The sequence below is a fragment of the Phocoena phocoena genome, chromosome 16 (genome assembly GCF_963924675.1).
Source record: "Phocoena phocoena chromosome 16, mPhoPho1.1, whole genome shotgun sequence".
NCBI classification, from domain to species: Eukaryota; Metazoa; Chordata; class Mammalia; order Artiodactyla; family Phocoenidae; genus Phocoena; species Phocoena phocoena.
The window spans coordinates 63,504,421-63,523,242 of NC_089234.1; the positions used below are offsets into that span (position 1 = coordinate 63,504,421).

The following is an 18,822-nucleotide window of genomic DNA, read 5'->3' on the forward strand; positions in this document are numbered from 1 at the left end:
AACTAAAGCCTCCTGCAAATGACATGGGAAGTGGACCCTCCAGCACCCTCCTCCCCAGTCAAGTTTGAGATGATAGAGACTTCTTCTGGAAGCACCCTCCTAAGTTACCCACAGGTTACTGACTCACGAAAGTGATTAGATAATAAATGTTTTTTGTTCAAAGCTACTAAATTTGGGTAATTTGTAAAGCAGCAACAGAGAAATAATACTGAGCTTATCAAGTAATTACTTAGAATGCTCTTTATAAAACATAAACCAGATAGAGAACACATCCCTAATTAAAATACTTCAAAGGCTTCATGTTGTTCATGGACTAAAATTCACTATGGCCTACAAAAGCATTCATGCTCTGGCTTCTGCCTACATTTTTACCTTCTCCGATTTCCATTCTTTACCTCCTCAACTTCACTAGACTCCTCTTAGATTATTAAAGAATGCACTCTAGGGCTTCCCTGGTGGCGAAGTGGTTGAGAGTCTGCCTGCCGATGCAGGTGTCACAAGTTCGTGCCCTGGTCCGGGAAGATCCCACATGCCGTGGAGCGGCTAGGCCCATGAGCCATGGCCACTGAGCCTGCACGTCTGGAGCCTGTGCTCCGCAACGGGAGAGGCGACTAGAGTGAGAGGCCCGCGTACCACACACACACAAAAAAAGTATGTACTCTCTTCCTTGACCTTTGTACTTGATGTTTTCTCTGCCTAGGAATGTTCTTCCTTGCATTCTTGGGGGTATTCTTTGCATCTCAGCTCCTTTTTGTCACTCAGTAGTCCTCAGCTTAAAAGTTCTCTCCCCAGTGAGGCCTTCCCTGATGACCCATTCATAAGAAGAAAACCCTGGAAGGTTCCCACTAAAGAGAGGAAAAATATGAGACCATATTTAAAGCAATATAAACCTGGAGTTAGTATGTTAGACTAACTGTATTAAATGAAAAAAAGAAATTACTAGTTTAAATTTGGAAAGGAGAATATAAATTTCTCATTACAGATTATGATTGTACATCTGAAATACATAAGAGAAATAAATTGGAAAACAAGAAGCATGTAAACTCTATGGGAACAAAACTTTAGAACACTCCTGAAGGACAAAAGAAGACATCAACAGATGGAAAGGTATAGCACTTAGGATAGGAAGACTAAACATCAAAAATGTAAATTCTCCAAATTCTCTCTGTAATATGGTTCCAATAAAAATACCAAAATCGAGGGACCTCCCTGGTGGTCCAGTGGTAAAGAATCTGCCTTACAATGCAGGGGACGTGGGTTCGATCCCTGGTCAGTGAACTAAGATCCCACATGGCGCGGGGAAACTAAGCTCACGTGCCCTGGAGCCTGCATGCCACAACTAGAGAGAGATAACCTGCATGCCACAACTAAGCCTGCATGCTGCGACAAAAGATCCCACGCACCACAACAAAAGAAAGATTCCGCATGCCTCAACCAAGATGCCAAGAGCCGCAACTAAGACCCCACGCAGCCAAATATAAATAATAAAATAAATCTTAAAAAAAAAAAAAACCCAAAATCGACAAGGTATTTCTTGCAAATAGACAAGGCGATCATAAACTCATACGGAAAAAAAAACAAGGCAAGAATATTTAGGAAATTTCTGAAGAATTAGCTCTATCAGATATTAAAACATATCTTTAAACCCAAATAATTAGAGTAATTTGATGCTGATACATAACATGATGTGACAAAACAGAAAATCTACTAATATAAACAAATACAAATCAGTAGGGAGAAGAAAGACAATTAAGTGGTGTTGGATAGCTGGGTAGCCAGTTGAAAAAACTCAAGTTGTGACTAACATTCTACACACAAGATGAATAAAACAGTTAAGTGTAGAAAAAAATGAAATCATTAAAATATTATGAAAAGAAAACTCAAGATTTATAAGGTAGAAGTGGTAAAGATTTTTCTAATTAAGACACACTGAAGCCATAAAAGCAAAGTTTTCCATTAAAAATTTAACTCAACATTTCATCTCATTGGGGACTCCCCTGGTGGCACAGTGGTTAAGAATCCGCCTGCCAATGCAGAGGACACGGGTTCAAGCCCTGGTCTGGGAAGATCCCACACGCCGCAAAGCAAATAAGCCCATGTGTCACAACTATTGAGCCTGCGAGCCACAACTAGAGAAAGCCTGCGTGCAGCAACGAAGACCCAACACAGCCAAAAATTTAAAAAAAGGTTTTTTTTAATTTCATTTCATTAAAAAAAATCTGTATATTAAAAAATATGACAAACAAGGACTTCATTGGTGGTCCAGTGGTTAAGACTCCGCCCTTCCACTGCAAGGGGCGTGGGTTCAATCCCAGGTCTGGGAGCTAAGATTCTGCATGCTGTGCAGCACAGCCAAAGAAACAAGACAAAGAGAAAATACATTTGCAACTTATCACACTCAGTTTTCTAAAGGATCTTCTATAAAAATCAATAGAAGCCTAATAACTCAATAGAAAAAACGGCCCTTCTGTATTATTTCCTACTTTAAAATGTTATGGATTGACCGTCTTAAGTTTCTCGAGTGAATAAAATATAAAAATAAAAATAAAGATCACTCTGACTACCGTTTAGCTATATCTTCACCAAAACTCTTACATGTGGGGACTGACTTGTGTGGGTGAATGTTTTGTGGAAATTGAGCAAATTGAAGGCAGGTATCTTATTTGGGATTCGATTCTATTTAATGTAACAGAAGACTGTCTAGTAACAGGTTTTAAAGAAGTGAAAAAAAATTCTCTCATGTTACAGAAATCCAGGTTTAAGAAGCCTAAGGTTGGTACAGCGCTTCTATTGGTATCATCAGGGACTCGTGCTCCTATCTTTCTTCTCCCCATCCTAGTACATATCTTCTATTATCAAGTCAATTCATGGTTCCAGTCGGCTGTGGGAGCTCCAGCCATTAAACCCATGTTTTATAAATGTTGAGGGAAAGGAGATAGACACAAAAGAGTACATTCTATATGACTCTAGTTGTATAGAAATCATGAAAAAGACCTGTATAATGAAGTGGTTATATAGTGGTTATCTTTGCATGGAGTTACCAACTGGGAGGGGCCAAAGGGAGGCTTCTGGGGTGCTAGAAAGATTTACATCACTATCTGGGTAGTGTTATACATATGGAGAATTCCTTGATATGTTCATTTATATTTTGACAAGACTATGCACTCCAAACGGATTGAAGAAACTGAAAGTACTCTAAGGTATTTAGTGTTCAGTGCCCAGCTCTTGTGCTCATCACTGCTGTCATCCTCCAAAGGCTGAAAAGTAACCAAGACAGGGAATTCCCTGGCAGTTCAATGGTTAGGATTCTCCCAAATTGGTTTGATACAATCTGATACAATTCTAATCAAGACCCTACCAGAGAGACTTCCCTGGCGGTCCAGTGGTTAAGACTCTGCTCTCCCACTGCAGGGGGTATGGGTTCAATCCCTGGTTGGGGAACTAAGATCCTGCATGCCGCGCGGCACAGCCAAAAATAAATAAATAAATAACCACGTCATACAGTCTGCTGGAATACATAAGGATGTGGCAATGGTCTTGCTTTAGGAATACCGTGGTTCCAATCCTATCTCCATTTTGCATTTAATGTTTTTTATTCTTCTGAAATGGGCATAAAAACAATGACTTTTCCCTTTTCCAAAATCATGAGTCTCTCTACAGGGATTTATGAGGCAATGTATGTCAGGTGCTTAATATGGTTCCTGATATTTAATGAGAGGTAGTTGTTATTATTTTACTATCATTATTATAGTCATCATCATTATTGACAAATGATAGGAAAGTATCTCAAATGATCCTTTGGTCAAGAATTCCAAGTAAATTGGTCAATATCTTTGTGGATGTGAACATCCTCCTGATATGATACTGTTTCTCAGTTGAGAACTTCCTAAAGAAGCTAAATCCAGTTCTTCTTATAGCTCCGCAAATTTAGAAAACTCAAAGTAGTCATAAAACAATTTTGGAAATATGTTGTAAAAAGTTTGGTTTTGTTTTCAATATTGTATGATCTTCATTAAGGTGGCCCTATGAGACAATGAATTAGAAAGAATTTCAAAATAACTGATAAAAGTAAGATATAGGTGCAACTAGAGATTATCGTACTAAGTGAAGTAAGTCAGGAAGAGAAAGACAAATACCATATGATATCACTTATATGTGAAATCTAAAATATGACACAAATGAACCTATCTATGAAACAGAAACAAAATCAGGGACATAGAGAATAGACTAGTAGTCGCCAAGGGGGAGGGGGCTGGGGGAGGGATGGAGTGGGAGGTTGGGGTGAGCAGATGTAAGCTTTTATATCTAGAATGGATAAACAACAAGGTCCTACTGTCTAGCACAGAGAACTATATTCAATATCCTACGATAAACCATAATGAAAAAGAATATGAAAAAGAATGTACAAAAAAAAGATATAGGAAACAATATATATAATTTAGTACCATTTATTTATGCTGTCTAATTATAAATGCACTGAATGCTGTCTAAAAGTAACAAAAAACTCTAAGACTAATGACCCTATATCACAAGATACCAACTGAGAATGGCCATACCCTTTTGTTCATTAACATAAAAAGCCCAGGCTAAGACAAATAACTTCCTTTTTCCCCTGGGAATAATGGGGGTGGGTATTTTTCTAGTCCACATCTTCATGGAAAAATATTGATTTAGTTTATATGTGGAATATATCCATTTTGAAAAATGTATAAGTGCAAAATACTTACCCACTTAGCAACTGGACACCCATTAGAGCTTTTTCCTTCTTTCCCCGTGTACACTACTATTTCTATCCTTATTGCGTTTCCTTTTTGACCATACCTGAGTATGAAACACAGTGAAGGGAAAATAATTGCAATACACTTTTAACATCTTCATGTGCATAAGATATAGATTTACAGAAGTACAAAATTCAAACACTCATAATTATAACTTTGTTAAAAATTTACTTTCGTGTGGCAGGTATTTTTATTTGTTATCCAGTTCTGTTTACTTGTCCTTCAGGATCACTCTTTTAAAAAATGGCCTGGCTCCAAGACAAGCAAAAGGAATGTGAATGCAGTGTTGACAGAGGTAATTTTAACTATTTCTACCATTATACAATAATAAAAATAAGTATGTCTGCATTTAACAAAGATAGCCTTGCTTTGTGAAGGTCTTATTGAGTGCCCAATGGCTCAGTGTGAGTGACTCAGCAGGGACACCAGGACTCTATGCTTTTCCTGGGCCCTAAGAAACATCAAACTCATGCTCCTGGAAGTTTTCCATTCACCTCGAGTTTGTTCCCAGAGATGATTTCTCTGCATTGAGTCAGATCCCCAATAATGAATGATTTTAATAGGGAAGCATATTTCCTCACCTATTCTCCATGATTTCCCTGACAGCAGCAACACTTGGTCCTGCCCCAAGGTGTGTATAATATGGGCCTTTGTCTTTTTGTATAACTCGATCTGTGGAAGGAATAAGATTATTAGACCCAAAACTTTACAGAATTGCATAGGGGCAAGGAAGAGCTATTTTTTTTTTTTTCAATTCAGAACAATGAATCTTGACAAGATTTTGGTAAGCTTTAGTAATTAAAGTCTAGGACAATAGGCCCTGGAATTTAACTTATCCCTTTCTTTCTGCTCCTAATTAGTCCACTCTTTCTCTAAGAATCAGAGGAGGAAAAACATATTTTAACTTGTGGTTCATATTTATTCTCAGATCTCCTGCTTTAAAAAAATTCTATAAAAATTGAGGTACAAAATTAAGCTACCCAAGAGCAATACATCTTAAAAGCTTGGCTTCAGAATCCTATTAAAATTGAGCCCGACAATTGCACTGCTAAGATTTTATTCTATTACACATGCGCACAATTATGTATTTATAATACACATGTATACAAGAATATTCCTTGTTACAATTGTAGGTAATATTAAAAAAGAGAAACACTCTTAACATCTTTCAATGAGGTAATAGTTAAATAGTATGTTTTAAAAGCCTTAAATTTTGTAAAACTGGAAACAAAATTAAAATCACTAATAATATTAATTTGTATAGAAAAAATATAACAGCCGTTTTTCTCTAGAAAAAGACATTTGCACCATATTTCTGTACCATTTGAATTTTTGTGTAAATTACATAGTTCTTAGAAAATGGTATTTTAAAACTTGGCCTCTGAGATTCATGTCTAACTAGAATCACCGGGAAATGCATGTCTACCTACACCAAGAGATCATTACTTACCATTTTAATTGGACATCAGATATAACATAGGATTATTTCTGGGGCTACTTAAGCAAGATATGGTGAATAATTTTTAACTTATTGGTAATCTAGAGCAGTGGTTTTTAATCAGGGGTATTTTTGCCAAAGGGGACATTTGGCAATATTTTGGGTTGTGACAACTGCGAACGCGCACCTGTGTGTGTGTGTGTGTGCACATCACCAGTGAGTAGAGGCTAAGGATGCCACTAAACAGCCTACAATAGATAAGGTGGTCCCCCTACAACAAAGAATTATCCCACCTAAAATGCCAGTAGTGCTAAATTTGAGGAACCTTGATCTAAAGGTTAATTACTCTAATTTTGCTAGAACATAATAACACTTTCACAGAAATCCTTTACCCTCAGATATGATTGGGATCCTTTACCCTCACTTTGGATGATTTCTGAAGTCTACTTTTTTGTTTCTCTTTTTAAGTTCCGATTTCTACACAATGAGCACAAAAACTTCAAATGTAACAATTATAGGAAAACATGCAACTGACAAGGGTATTCAACAGTTCCAGGTCCACTGCAGATACTGAATGAACTTTGAATGCCTGGCTGTCTTGATTCCCACATTGTGTTAAGGTAGTATGTATAAGGGTCTTGAAACTAGACAATCATCCTACTGAAATTTATGTATGGAGTCAAATTAGACGAGCTCAGGTATATAAATCTTACTGGCATTTTAAATTAAAGACCTTTTTTCCATTTTTAATGATATTTAGAGAAATTGTCTCTTTTTCACTTCAGATTTTTTTTTTTTTTTTTTTCCCGGTATGCGGGCCTCTCACTGTTCTGGCCCCTCCCGTTGCGGAGCACAGACTCCGGACACGCAGGCTCAGCGGCCATGGCTCACGGGCCCAGCCGCTCCGCGGCATGTGGGATCTTCCCGGACCGGGGCACGAACCCGTGTCCCCTGCATCGGCAGGTGGACTCTCAACCACTGCGCCACCAGGGAAGCCCCCTACTTCAGATTTTTGAAGCAACATAGGATGGAAGTTACTAATACAGCCGCTGGAGCTGGGACTGCCTGTCTTAGAATTCCAGTTTAATCATTTACTAGCTGTGAACTTCTCTGACTCAGTCTCCTTACTTGTAAAATGGGGATAATAAGCATTCCCTTTGGTGGGTTGTTGTGAATATAACAAGTCAAGGGTGTAGGACAGTTATCAGACTTGCAGTAAAAGACCTGGAATAGGAGCCGTTATCATTATTACAATCTTCTGTCCTTGGTCCAAGAATCTCTCATTCTGCCAAATTGACCCCGCTCAGACAGCATTGCCATCCCTTCCAGATTGTCAGATCCTCCTCCTTGGAGGCTCTTCATTCTCAGAGGAGCCTATCTTTGGTGCCTGGTATGTGGTAAGCTGTCAAAACTGAGTGTTGAATGATGAGCAGAGAAATGGAAGGATTCATTTCAGAGTATCAAATGCACTTTGAAAAATCAAGAACTAAAAGTCATTGCTACACTTCACTATTTTTTCTATTGTGGTTAAAAAAATATCAGAATGATATACTTACTTTATCCTTCCCATCAATCCTTTAACCACCCATTCTGGAATATACTAATGAACCATCTGCTTCTTGATTGGGTTAGCAATTATACAGATACTTTTTTTTATAGTTATTTGTTAAGTTGTACATATATTTTATGTTCTCTGTATGCATGCTATACTGCACAATTTAAAATATATATATTTTTAAACAAAAGACTTAAAGGTTGAAATTCTTTTGAATATAGGAAGAATAAACTGTGATAACGTATTAAGGGACTTCATTCTTATGATATGCACAGTAAACAACTCGAGAGACATCTAGCTTGAGAGAAATCAAATTTTCCACTTAAGAAAGTTTCCAAATTACCAGTTGGATTTCCCATTTATCTGAGCAGCATAAATAAGGGTCCCACAGAAAAATGGGTATAGAATTATTTAGTCCATCCTAGCTAGAATATGAGTGGGGCAAAAATGTCATATATAAAATGTAAAACAAACTTGATTCAGTCACAACTTGAGGCCATTAATGCAAGAAAATGAAGAAACTCACTTACCAAGACAGTTGCAGGTAGGCAATTCAGAATCTTTTGTTGTGGACACCAGGGTTTTCGTAGGATTAGTAAAGAAGTTCATCGCATAATCATTAAAACTTTTCTGTGCACTGTCTATTGGGGAAAATTCTGATGCTCCAACACTAGATGAACAGACGTCCTCTTCGCTTTTGGTAGAAACCACTGTAATTCCACCTGAACATACTACATTTAGGTTCCTGAGAATTTGTGCTGGGTCCGGTAAAGGGGTCTCATGAGAGATACCAGGCAATGTTGGCAGCCTCTGATGTGTGACTTGGTCTTTAACATCCTGTTGGAACTGTGTTTGGTCATTGCCAGCCATCACATTAGCACACTGGTTAGTTGGAGAGGATGGCTGGAGTAAAGGATGAGCTTTCTGATTGACATTCACTGTTGGCTGTACCTGAGCATATCCATTTTCTGTAAACGCCTGTCCGTTGGATTCTGTTTTTAACTGGATTATGGGGAGAGAATCCAAGGGTTCAACCTTCATCTTCTCCTGTGCTAATTCAGGATAATACCGCTCAAATTTTATCTGAGTGAGTGGAGGAAATAATTTTTTGTGCTCTAATGCTGAGCTCCTTTGAGTCAGTGGTTTCCATACTTTGGTTAGGGGAGGAATTTTTCCCAATAGAATAGGAAAGTCATGTGGACCAAATTGACCAAATCTTTGAAATTTAGATGCTATCCAAATGTCATGTAACTTACTATATTCATATGCCAACTGTTCCTGTTTTTTCTGGTCATTTTCTTGACAACTTATGATCACAGGCTTCTTTTTCCGTCGATCTCTTGATGGGGTAGATTTTGTCTTTTTCGGGATTGTGTTCTTTTGCTTTGTTACTGAAGGTCCTTGATTATTTTGTACACTGGAAGGTGGTTTATGCTCTATTGTGCCCTTCTCCTGGCTATAGTTTTGCTGTACATTATATGCAACAAGGCTTGTTGGTGTACTTTCAACTTTTTTGTCCTCCGGTTTTATACAATTGAATTTAATTATTGATGCAAGTTGTGTTAACTGTGCAGCAACATCTTCTTCTATTTTACTGTGAACTGTATCTTGACATGAGGAATCATCCTTTGAGTCCAACTTGATGCTGCTGTCCAGTGACTGGTTACAATACTCCGATTTATTAGTTGTTGTTGTCAACTGATGCAAATTTTTGGAACTGTCAAGAGCAATTCTACCTTGAGCAACATTTTTATTGGTATCGGTTTTAGATGAATTGGAATTTGGTATAAAAACAGATACTGAATTTGTGACTGTTGAATATTCCTGTGCCTTTGTGGATGCTTGGTCACTAGGTGAGCTGCTGTGTGACTTAGAAATATTTTGGCCATTGAACATCAATGTGTTGCATGAACTTTGCTTTTCCAGAGATGGACAGTGATGAAGGCTTTGTGGCCTCCCTTGTAAATTTGGGTCTTGGAGGTCTTTTCTTACAGAATACAGGATAGCTTTACAGCTGTTAAGCAAACTAGCTGTTCTCTGTTCTGTCTCTTCATCCTTCTCTGACTTCGATGGTGAGGAATTTTCTGATGGGGCTTCTGAAAGTTGTGTTAGAGCTTCTATGGCCACTACTTGTTCTAGCGTTAATCTCCTATCTTTCATTAGGGATAGAAGACTTGGTTGAAGTGTTGATCCTTCTTTTAGTTCTTTATTTGTTATAATTTCTAGGGATTTTGGTTGATCACTTTCATTGTGTATACTCGTATGACTATTTAAGTTGCAGTTTGCAGGATCTGGAAAAGACTTACAATTAAAGCCAGGCTTCTGAATGACCAAAACATTACTTCTCCCCTTGAGATGATCACAGCTCGCACTAGTAGCAATGGCGCTCATGGCATTATTATGGTTTGCAGTGTCTTTCAGGAATTTATAAGGATTGTTTTCAAATGCCTTGCCAAGTTCTTCAATGTTGATTTTTTTAAAAGACAAATTTGTTTCAGTTGGCAAATAGTGTACATTTTTAATGCCGTTTCTTACAGTTTGTGCAAACAACTTCTGAGGTTCAAGGAGGTCAGTAAGTAGGATTTTTTTCCTGTCATCTTCAGAGCTTTTCAAATTTTCAGCTTCTGTTTTAATTGTATTAAATTCTCCTTTAACATGATCAGTTAAGTGTGATTTCTTGTTTTGTGTCCACTTTTCCACTTCAATACCTGTCATACTTCCTTCATTTTTAGTTACATTTTCTAAGGGACATGAATTCAATTCCAATCTTTGTTCTTCCTCATGACCACAACTACTGTATTCCATGGATTCTGACTTGGGGCCATTTACTGGTTTGTTGTCAAAATCTGCCTATAAAATAAACAGAGAAATTACTCTTATAATCTGCTCCAATATCTGAGTAAGAGCTGTAAAAGCTTTACAATTTAAAAGCAACTAAATGTGAAGTCCCTGAAAACATTTTATTTTCACTTTTTACATTTTTAGAAGTTATAAAATACCAAAAAGGGGAAAGAAAAAAAAAGAGAGGTGGAAACCATCATATTCCCATGACTGTTAATATTTTGGTATATTCATTTTTTTCCAAAATAAAATTTTAAAATATTTTTACATTGATGCCATTCAATGAACAATACTTATTATTTCAATGCAAACTGTACTGAAGTAGAACACACACACAAAAAAAACATATAAATCATAAATATATAGCTTGTTGAATTTTCACAGAATGAACACCTATATACCCAGATCCCAACCAAGAAACTTACATCTAATAAATAATAAGGTCCTACTGTATATCACAGAGAACTATATTCAATATTCTATAATAATCTATAAAGGAAAAGAATATAAAAAAGAATGTGTATATATATGCATAACTGAATCAATTTGCTGTACAGCAATAATTAATACAACATTGTAAATCAACTATACTTCAATAAAAATAACAAAAAGAATTTTTTTAATTAAAAAAAAAACACATCTAGTCATCACTCCACTGTCAAAGGGTAGCTACTGCTATCACATCTATCATAGATTTCTTTGGCTTATTTCCCAACTTTATACAGCTGACTTCCTTTTACTCAAAATTATATTTCTGAGAGTCATCCATGTTGTAAAGTTTAACTGTAATCCATTCATTCTTACTGCTATACAGTAATTCATTGACTGAATATACTATAATGTATATCTCTATTCTACTGTAGATGGACATTTAGTTTTAGTTTTTGGCTATAACAAAGAACACTGCTATAACATATTACTGTTATATTTTGGTGAACTTGTACATACATTGCGTGGAGTGGAAGTGCTCGGTCATTCAGTGTGTGTATATATGCGTGTAGTTTAGGGGATAGGCCAAATCATTTTCTACAGTGGTTGTCAATACACACTCCCACCAGAAATTATGAGTTTCAATTTTTACTAACAATTAGCTCACATTCTTATTAACAATTAGTATTTTCTATCTTTACACATCAGACATTCTGGTGAGTGGGTAGTGACACCCCTTTTCAAAAATTTTTTTGAGATGAAGTTCCCATGAAATAAAATTCATCATTTTACCATTTGAAATTGTGTAATTCTGATTTTATTCAGTGTTGTGCAACAATCACCTCTAATTCCAGAACACTTTCATCACCCCTAATAGAAACACTGTACCCTTTAAAGAATCATTATTCCCCCCTCTAATCCCTTTTTTTTTAAACCTTGAAATAGCTCATCCAAAATTATACCACAGGAGGAGACAATAGGGGACATTTTGGTCAAGAGCAAATAGAAAATAACCTCTGTAATATTTAACGTGGCTCTGGATGTTCTAGTCAATGCCTTGAAGACAGTAAAATCTAAACATAAAAAATTAGGAGACTTCTTACTGAATGATGATTATATAACTGACTCCAAAGAAAAAACAGGAGTATCGACTAAAAAAAAGAATCAGGGGCTTCCCTGGTGGCCTGCCGATGCAGGGGACACGGGTTCGTGCCCTGGTCCGGGAAGATCCCACATGCCGCGGAGCGGCTGGGCCCGTGAGCCATGGCCGCTGAGCCTGCGCGTCCGGAGCCTGTGCTCTGCAACGGGAGAGGCCACAACAGTGAGAGGCCTGTGTACCGCAAAAAATAAATAAATAAATAAAAGAATGAGAGTTCAGAAGGGCCATATCTAATTTCTTTCTTTCTTTTTTTTAACCGTGGCTTTTAAAAAAAGATTTATTTATTTTTATTTTTGTCTGCATCGGGTCTTAGCTGTGGCACGCGGGATATTCGCCGAGGCACGCAGGATCTTATGATGCGGCACTGGGGCTCTTCGTTGTGGTGCACGGGCTTCTCTCTGGCTGTGGCGTGGGGGTTTTCTCTTCTCTAGTTGTTGCACACACGCTCCAGAGTGCGCGAGCTCAGTAGTTGCAGCATGCAGGCTTAGTTGCCCCGCAGCATGTGTGATCTTAGTTCCCTCAACAAGGATCAACCCACGTCCCTGCCTTGTAAGGCGCGTTACCACTAGACCACCAGGGAAGTCCCCTAATTTCTTAATCAGGGTATAGGTTACATAGGCTATGTTCAGTTTGTCAAAAGTCATCAAAATATACAATTATCATATATACATTTTCCTATATTACATTTAAATAACAACCTTGTAAAACTAAATGAAATAGCCAATTTTTCAAAAAAAGACACCAATATTATAATATTTTTAATATTAAAAGGAATAATAAGTTTAACATGCAGGGTAGATAAATTAACAGACTAAATTTAAAAATATTTTAATAATTTATTTTTAAAACGCTGGCATTTGTAAGCAGTAGAGAAAGTATTAATTTCTTAATAACGATGAGGGAAGTTTGATTCCTATCTCAAAATATGCAACAGAAATTCCAGATAGGGCTTCCCTGGTGGCGCAGTGGTTGAGAGTCCGCCTGCCGATGCAGGGGACACGGGTTCGTGCCCCGATCCGGGAAGATCCCACATGCCGCGGAGCGCCTGGGCCCGTGAGCCATGGCCGCTGAGTCTGCGCGTCCGGAGCCTGTGCTCCGCAACGGGAGAGGCCACAACAGTGAGAGGCCCGCGTACAGGAAAAAAAAAAAAAATTCCAGATACATTAACAATGTAAATATAAAAAGATGTAAGGAAAAACCTTCCAAAGCAAGAGCAAAAAGTGGTAAGCCATAGAAGAAAAGATAGAATTCTTTAACTACATATGATATTAACAATCTTAAAGGCAAAGACACCATAATATGCTTTTCAAATTGCTGATCACAACCTATGAGTCCCAATATCATGCTTTGTGACAAGTGTCTTTTAATGGAATATTAAAGAAAATGTGTACACTACATTTAGTAAAGATAAGTATTATCATAATTTTTTTTTTTTTTTTTGCGGTACACGGGCCTCTCTCACTGTTGTGGCCTCTCCCGTTGCGGAGCACAGGCTCCGGACGCGCAGGCTCAGCGGCCATGGCTCACGGGCCTAGAAGCTCCGCGGCATGTGGGATCTTCTCGGACGGGGGCACAAACCCGTGTCCCCTGCATCGGCAGGCGGACTCTCAACCACTGCCCCACCAGGGAAACCCTATCATATAAAATTTTATATATGTGTCTGTGCATTGAATCGTGATGTAAAATGTATTTATTTCCTGATATGCGTAGCTACTTATAAAGGTAGGAGAAATATTGCCAAAAATAAACTGAAAAGTCAGGTGACAGACTGGGAAAATATTCGCAGTACATATAAAGAGTTACCATTCTTAATGAAAAAGAGCTCCAACAAATTAAGAAGGAAAATGACTCAATAGAATAGTGAGGAAAGAATAGGCATATGCAATTCACTTAGGTGGAAATCAAAAGGATCAAAAGCTGTCCAACTTTACTAGAAGACAAGCAAATGAAAATAAATGTCATGTTTTCATCCATCCAAATTGCAAAACTAAAAAAGTAGAAATGTATGTAAGCAAATCATAATACAACATAACATTTACAGTAGAGAAAGTATGAAATAAACTCATATAATCATATTGTGAAAAATGTGCAGCCATTACTCTATGTATCAATATTCTTAGTATATCATTAACCAAAATAAGATGCACATGTGACATTATCATCCCTTTTTATTTAAAACACACAAACACTGGGAATTCCCTGGCGGTCCAGTGGTTAGTACTCAGCACTTTCACTCCTGTGGCCCGGGGTTTGATCCCTGCTCTGGGAACTAACATCCCATAAGCCTTGCAGCACAGCCAAACACACACACACACACACACACACACACACACAAATTGGTCTAGCACAGAAAAAAAGCTGGTAGTATAAACCTAAAATGTTAATAATAGTTACCACTGTGAAATAGAATTAAAGGGGAATTTTTTTTTTTTTACTTGAAGCTTTTAAGTTTATAGGTATGCATATCCGAACACACTGGACTATACATTCCCTTACAGAGACGATCTTGAGGTCCTTTTAAAATTCATGTACTAAAAGCATAAGACAGTCTCATTAATTAATGAGCTTAATTAAAAAGCAACTGACCAACACAGAAAACAAACTTATGGTTACCAAAGGGGAAAGCGGGGGAGGGAAAAATTAGGAGTTCAGGATTAACGGATACACATTACTATATATAAAACAGATAAACAACAAGGACCTACTGTATAGCACAGGGAACTATATTCAATATCTTGTAATAACCTATAATGGAAAAGAATCTGAAAAAGAATATGTATATAAATATGTATAACTTAATCACTTTGCTGGACACCTGTAACTAACACAAATTGTAAATCAGCTAAACTTCAATTTTTTTTAATGTGCTTCCAACCTAAATGTCCATCAACAGATGAATGAATATAGAAGATGTGGCATGTATATACAATGGAATACCACTCAGCCATAAAAAGGAACGAAAGTGAGTTACTTGTAATGAGGTGGATGGACCTAGAGTCTGTCATACAGAGTGAAGTAAGTCAGAAAAAGAAAGAAAGATACTGTATACTAACGCACATATATGGAATCTAAAAAAACAGTACTGATGAACCTAGTGGCAGGGTAGGAATAAAGACACAGACGTAGAGAATAGACTTGAGGACACGGGGGAGAAGGGGAAGCTGGGACAAAGTGAGAGAATATAGCATTGACATATATGGTAGCATTGACACTACCAAATGTAAAATGGATGACTAGTGGGAAGCTGCTGCATAGCACAGGGAGATCAGCTGGATGCTTTGTGATCACCTAGAGGGGTGGGATAAGGAGGCTCAAGAGGGAGGGGATATGGGGATATATGTATGCATATAGCTGATTCACTTTGTTGTACAGCAGAAACTAATTCAACATTGTAAAGCAATTATACTCCAATAAAGATATAAAATATATATATAAAATAAAATAAGATAAAAATAAAAATGTACTTCCAAGAATTCTGATAGTACTAAAGATCTTTACTTTATGATAGATACCCTCTGGTTTCTATACCACCCCTACCTATTCACAGTTCATTTTGCAACTTCTGATTTTCTTGTTTTCCTACTCAATCTAGATCCCTTGGACTGCTGTTTCAATAGTTTTATTCTTTGATCTCCTGCATTTTTCAAAGACAAAGTAGGTAATAGAATATACTTGGTATACATATTAGAAAAAAAATTGACTTATTATTCAGTTATAACTCATGCAGCTTTTAAAAAACACTGGGTATCACAAGTTTATAAGTACATGACAACATGTCCTACATTCTGCTAACTATAAAACTAAACTTTAAGGAAACGGATTCCCTGGCAGTTCAGTGGATAGGACTCGGTGCTTTCACTGCCAGGGACCCAGGTTTAGGTAACTAAGATGCCTCAAGCTGTGCAAAAAAAAAAAAAAAAAAAAGAGATGCATCCAAACAATGTACTCACCACAAAGTGGGTATAGAGGGAACACACCTCAAAATAATAAAGGCCATTATGATAAGCCATAAGCCCACAGCTAACATCATACTCAATGGTGAAAAGCTGAAATCATTTCCTGTAAGATGAGGAACAAGACAAGGATGCCCCTCTTGCTACTTTTATTCAACATAGTATTGGAAGTCCTAGTCATAGCAATCAGACAAGAAGAAGAAATAAAAGCAATCCAAATTGGAAAAGAAGTAGTAAAACTGTCACTGTTTGCAGATGACATACTATACATAGAAAATCCTTAAAAATTACCAAAAACTATAAGAGCTCATCAATGAATTCGGTAAAGTTGCAGGACTGAAAATTAATATACAGAAATCTCTTGCATATCTATACACTAACAACAAACCATCAGGAAGAGAAATTAAGGAAACAATCCCATTTAGAATCCCACCAAAAAGAATAAAATACCTAGGAATAACTCTAACTAAGGAGGTAAAAGACCTGTACTCAGAAGACTATAAGACATTAATGAAAGAAATTGAAGCTGACACAAACGGATGGAAAGATATACCGCATTCATGGATTGGAAGAATTAACATTTTTTAAATGACCATACTATCTAAGGCAATCTACAGATTCAATGCAATTCCTATCAAAATACCAAATCAAAATTACCAAATAATTTTTGTATGAAAACACAAAGGATGCTGAATAGCCAAAACAATCTTGAGAACAAAGAATAGAACTAGGTGTATCATACTGCCTAACTTTATACTATACTATATAGCTACAGTAATCAAAAGAGTATAAGTACTGGCACAAAAACAGACACATAGATCAATGGAACAGAATAGAGAGTCCAGAAATAAACCCATGCACTTATGGTCAATCTACAACAAAGAAGGCAGGAATATACAATGGGGAAAAGATAGTCTCTTCAATAGGTGGTGCTTGGGAAAGCTGGACAGCTACATGTAAAAGAATGAAATTAGAAATTTTCTGACACCACATATAAAAATACACACAAAGTGGATTAAAGAACAAAATGTAAGACCTGAAACCATAAAACTTCTAGAAGAAAACATAGGCAGATACTCTTTGCAATAAGTCACAGCATTATTTTTTGGATCTGTCTCCTAAAACAAAAGAAAGAAAAGTAAAAATAAACAAATGGAATCTAATTAAATTTAAAAGCTTTGCACAGCATAGGAAACCATCAACAGAATGAAAAGACAACCTACTAAATGAGAGAAAATATTTGCAAATGATATGACCAATAAAGTGTTAGTATTCAAAATAAACAGCTCATACAACTCAATATAAAAAAAACGCAGGCAATTAAAAAATGGTGAGAAGATTTGAATGGACATTTTTATGAAGATATATAGATGGCTAAAAGGCACATGAAAAGATGTTCAACATCACTAATCTTCAGAAAAATGCAAATCAAAACCATAACGAGATATCACCTCACATCAGAATGGCTATCAGCAAGAAGACCACAAGTAACAAATGTTGGTGAGGATGTGGAGAAAAGGGAACGCTCGTACACTGTTGGTAGGAATAAAAATTGGTGCAGCCACTGTGGAAAACAGTATGGAGATTCCTCAATAAACTAAAAATAGAACTACCATATGATTCAGTGATTCCACTCTTAGGTATATCTAAAGAAAATGAAAACAATAATTCAAAAAGATACATGTACCCAAATGTTCATAGCAGGATTATTTAAATAGCCAAGATATGGAAGCAAACTAAGTGTCCACCAACAGATGAATGGATAAAGAAGATGTGGTATATTATATACAATGGAATACTACTCAGCCATAAAAAGGAATGAAATTTTGCCATTTGCAACAACAGGGATGGACTTGGAGAATATTATTCTTAGTGAAATAAGTCAGACAGAGAAAGACAAATACTGTATGATATCACTTATATGTGGTATCTAAAAAATAAAACAAATGAATGAATATAACAAAACAGAAACAGAATCCCAGATGTAGAGAATAAGCCAGTGGTTATCAATGGGGAGAGGAAAGGGGGAAGGGTCAAGATAGGGGTAGGGAATTAAGATGTATCAACTACTATGTATAAAATAAATGTTATAAGGATCTAGTGTACAGCACAGGGAATATAACCAATATTTTATAATAACTTTAAATGGAATATATAATCTATATAAAAATTTTGAATCACTATGTTGTATACCTGAAACTATAACATACAATTATATAATATTTTGTATATAAATATTTTATATATAACTATAATATATAATATTTTAAATAAACTATACCTCAATTTTTAAAAACGCATAAAATCAACTTTTTAAATAGATACATCTAAATAAAGTATACATACATCTAAACAAACTATACATAGGTTTGTTTTTAAATAAAAGTGTTGAAAAGAAAAGAAACTAACCTATGTGCTATTACTGGTTAATCTTGAACACTAAGATGGGGAAGGGAAGAGAGCAATCCTTAGGAATTGTGTGACCCAGGAGACGGTACTTGGCCTAAACTATAGTTTCTTCCTTCTAAGAGATCATATATGATTGTGATGGGAATTAGATGAGATAATATGACTCAAGAGCACAGTGATGATGAGCTATCACTGAGAGCACAATTTCATTACAATAGTTATAATTCAAAAAGTTAGCTGTATTCTAATATACTCCTTAC

General features: G+C 36.5%; 1 protein-coding gene across 5 annotated transcripts in view; it reads right to left on the bottom strand.

Moving 5' to 3' along the window:
- TET1 (tet methylcytosine dioxygenase 1) overlaps positions 1 to 18,822 on the bottom strand; it is a 126,528-nt gene that overhangs the window by 37,377 nt on the left and 70,329 nt on the right. For 3 of the 5 annotated variants that reach the window (XM_065893854.1, XM_065893855.1, XM_065893856.1), the window contains 3 exons: positions 8,302 to 10,621; positions 5,360 to 5,450; positions 4,728 to 4,821 (listed from right to left, as the gene is read on the bottom strand). The exons of the other annotated variants lie outside the window; for them this stretch is intronic. In XM_065893854.1, the coding sequence (XP_065749926.1) occupies positions 4,728 to 4,821; positions 5,360 to 5,450; positions 8,302 to 10,621 (2,505 nt within the window). The remainder of the gene's footprint in view (positions 1 to 4,727; positions 4,822 to 5,359; positions 5,451 to 8,301; positions 10,622 to 18,822) is intronic. 5 annotated transcript variants of the gene reach the window in all.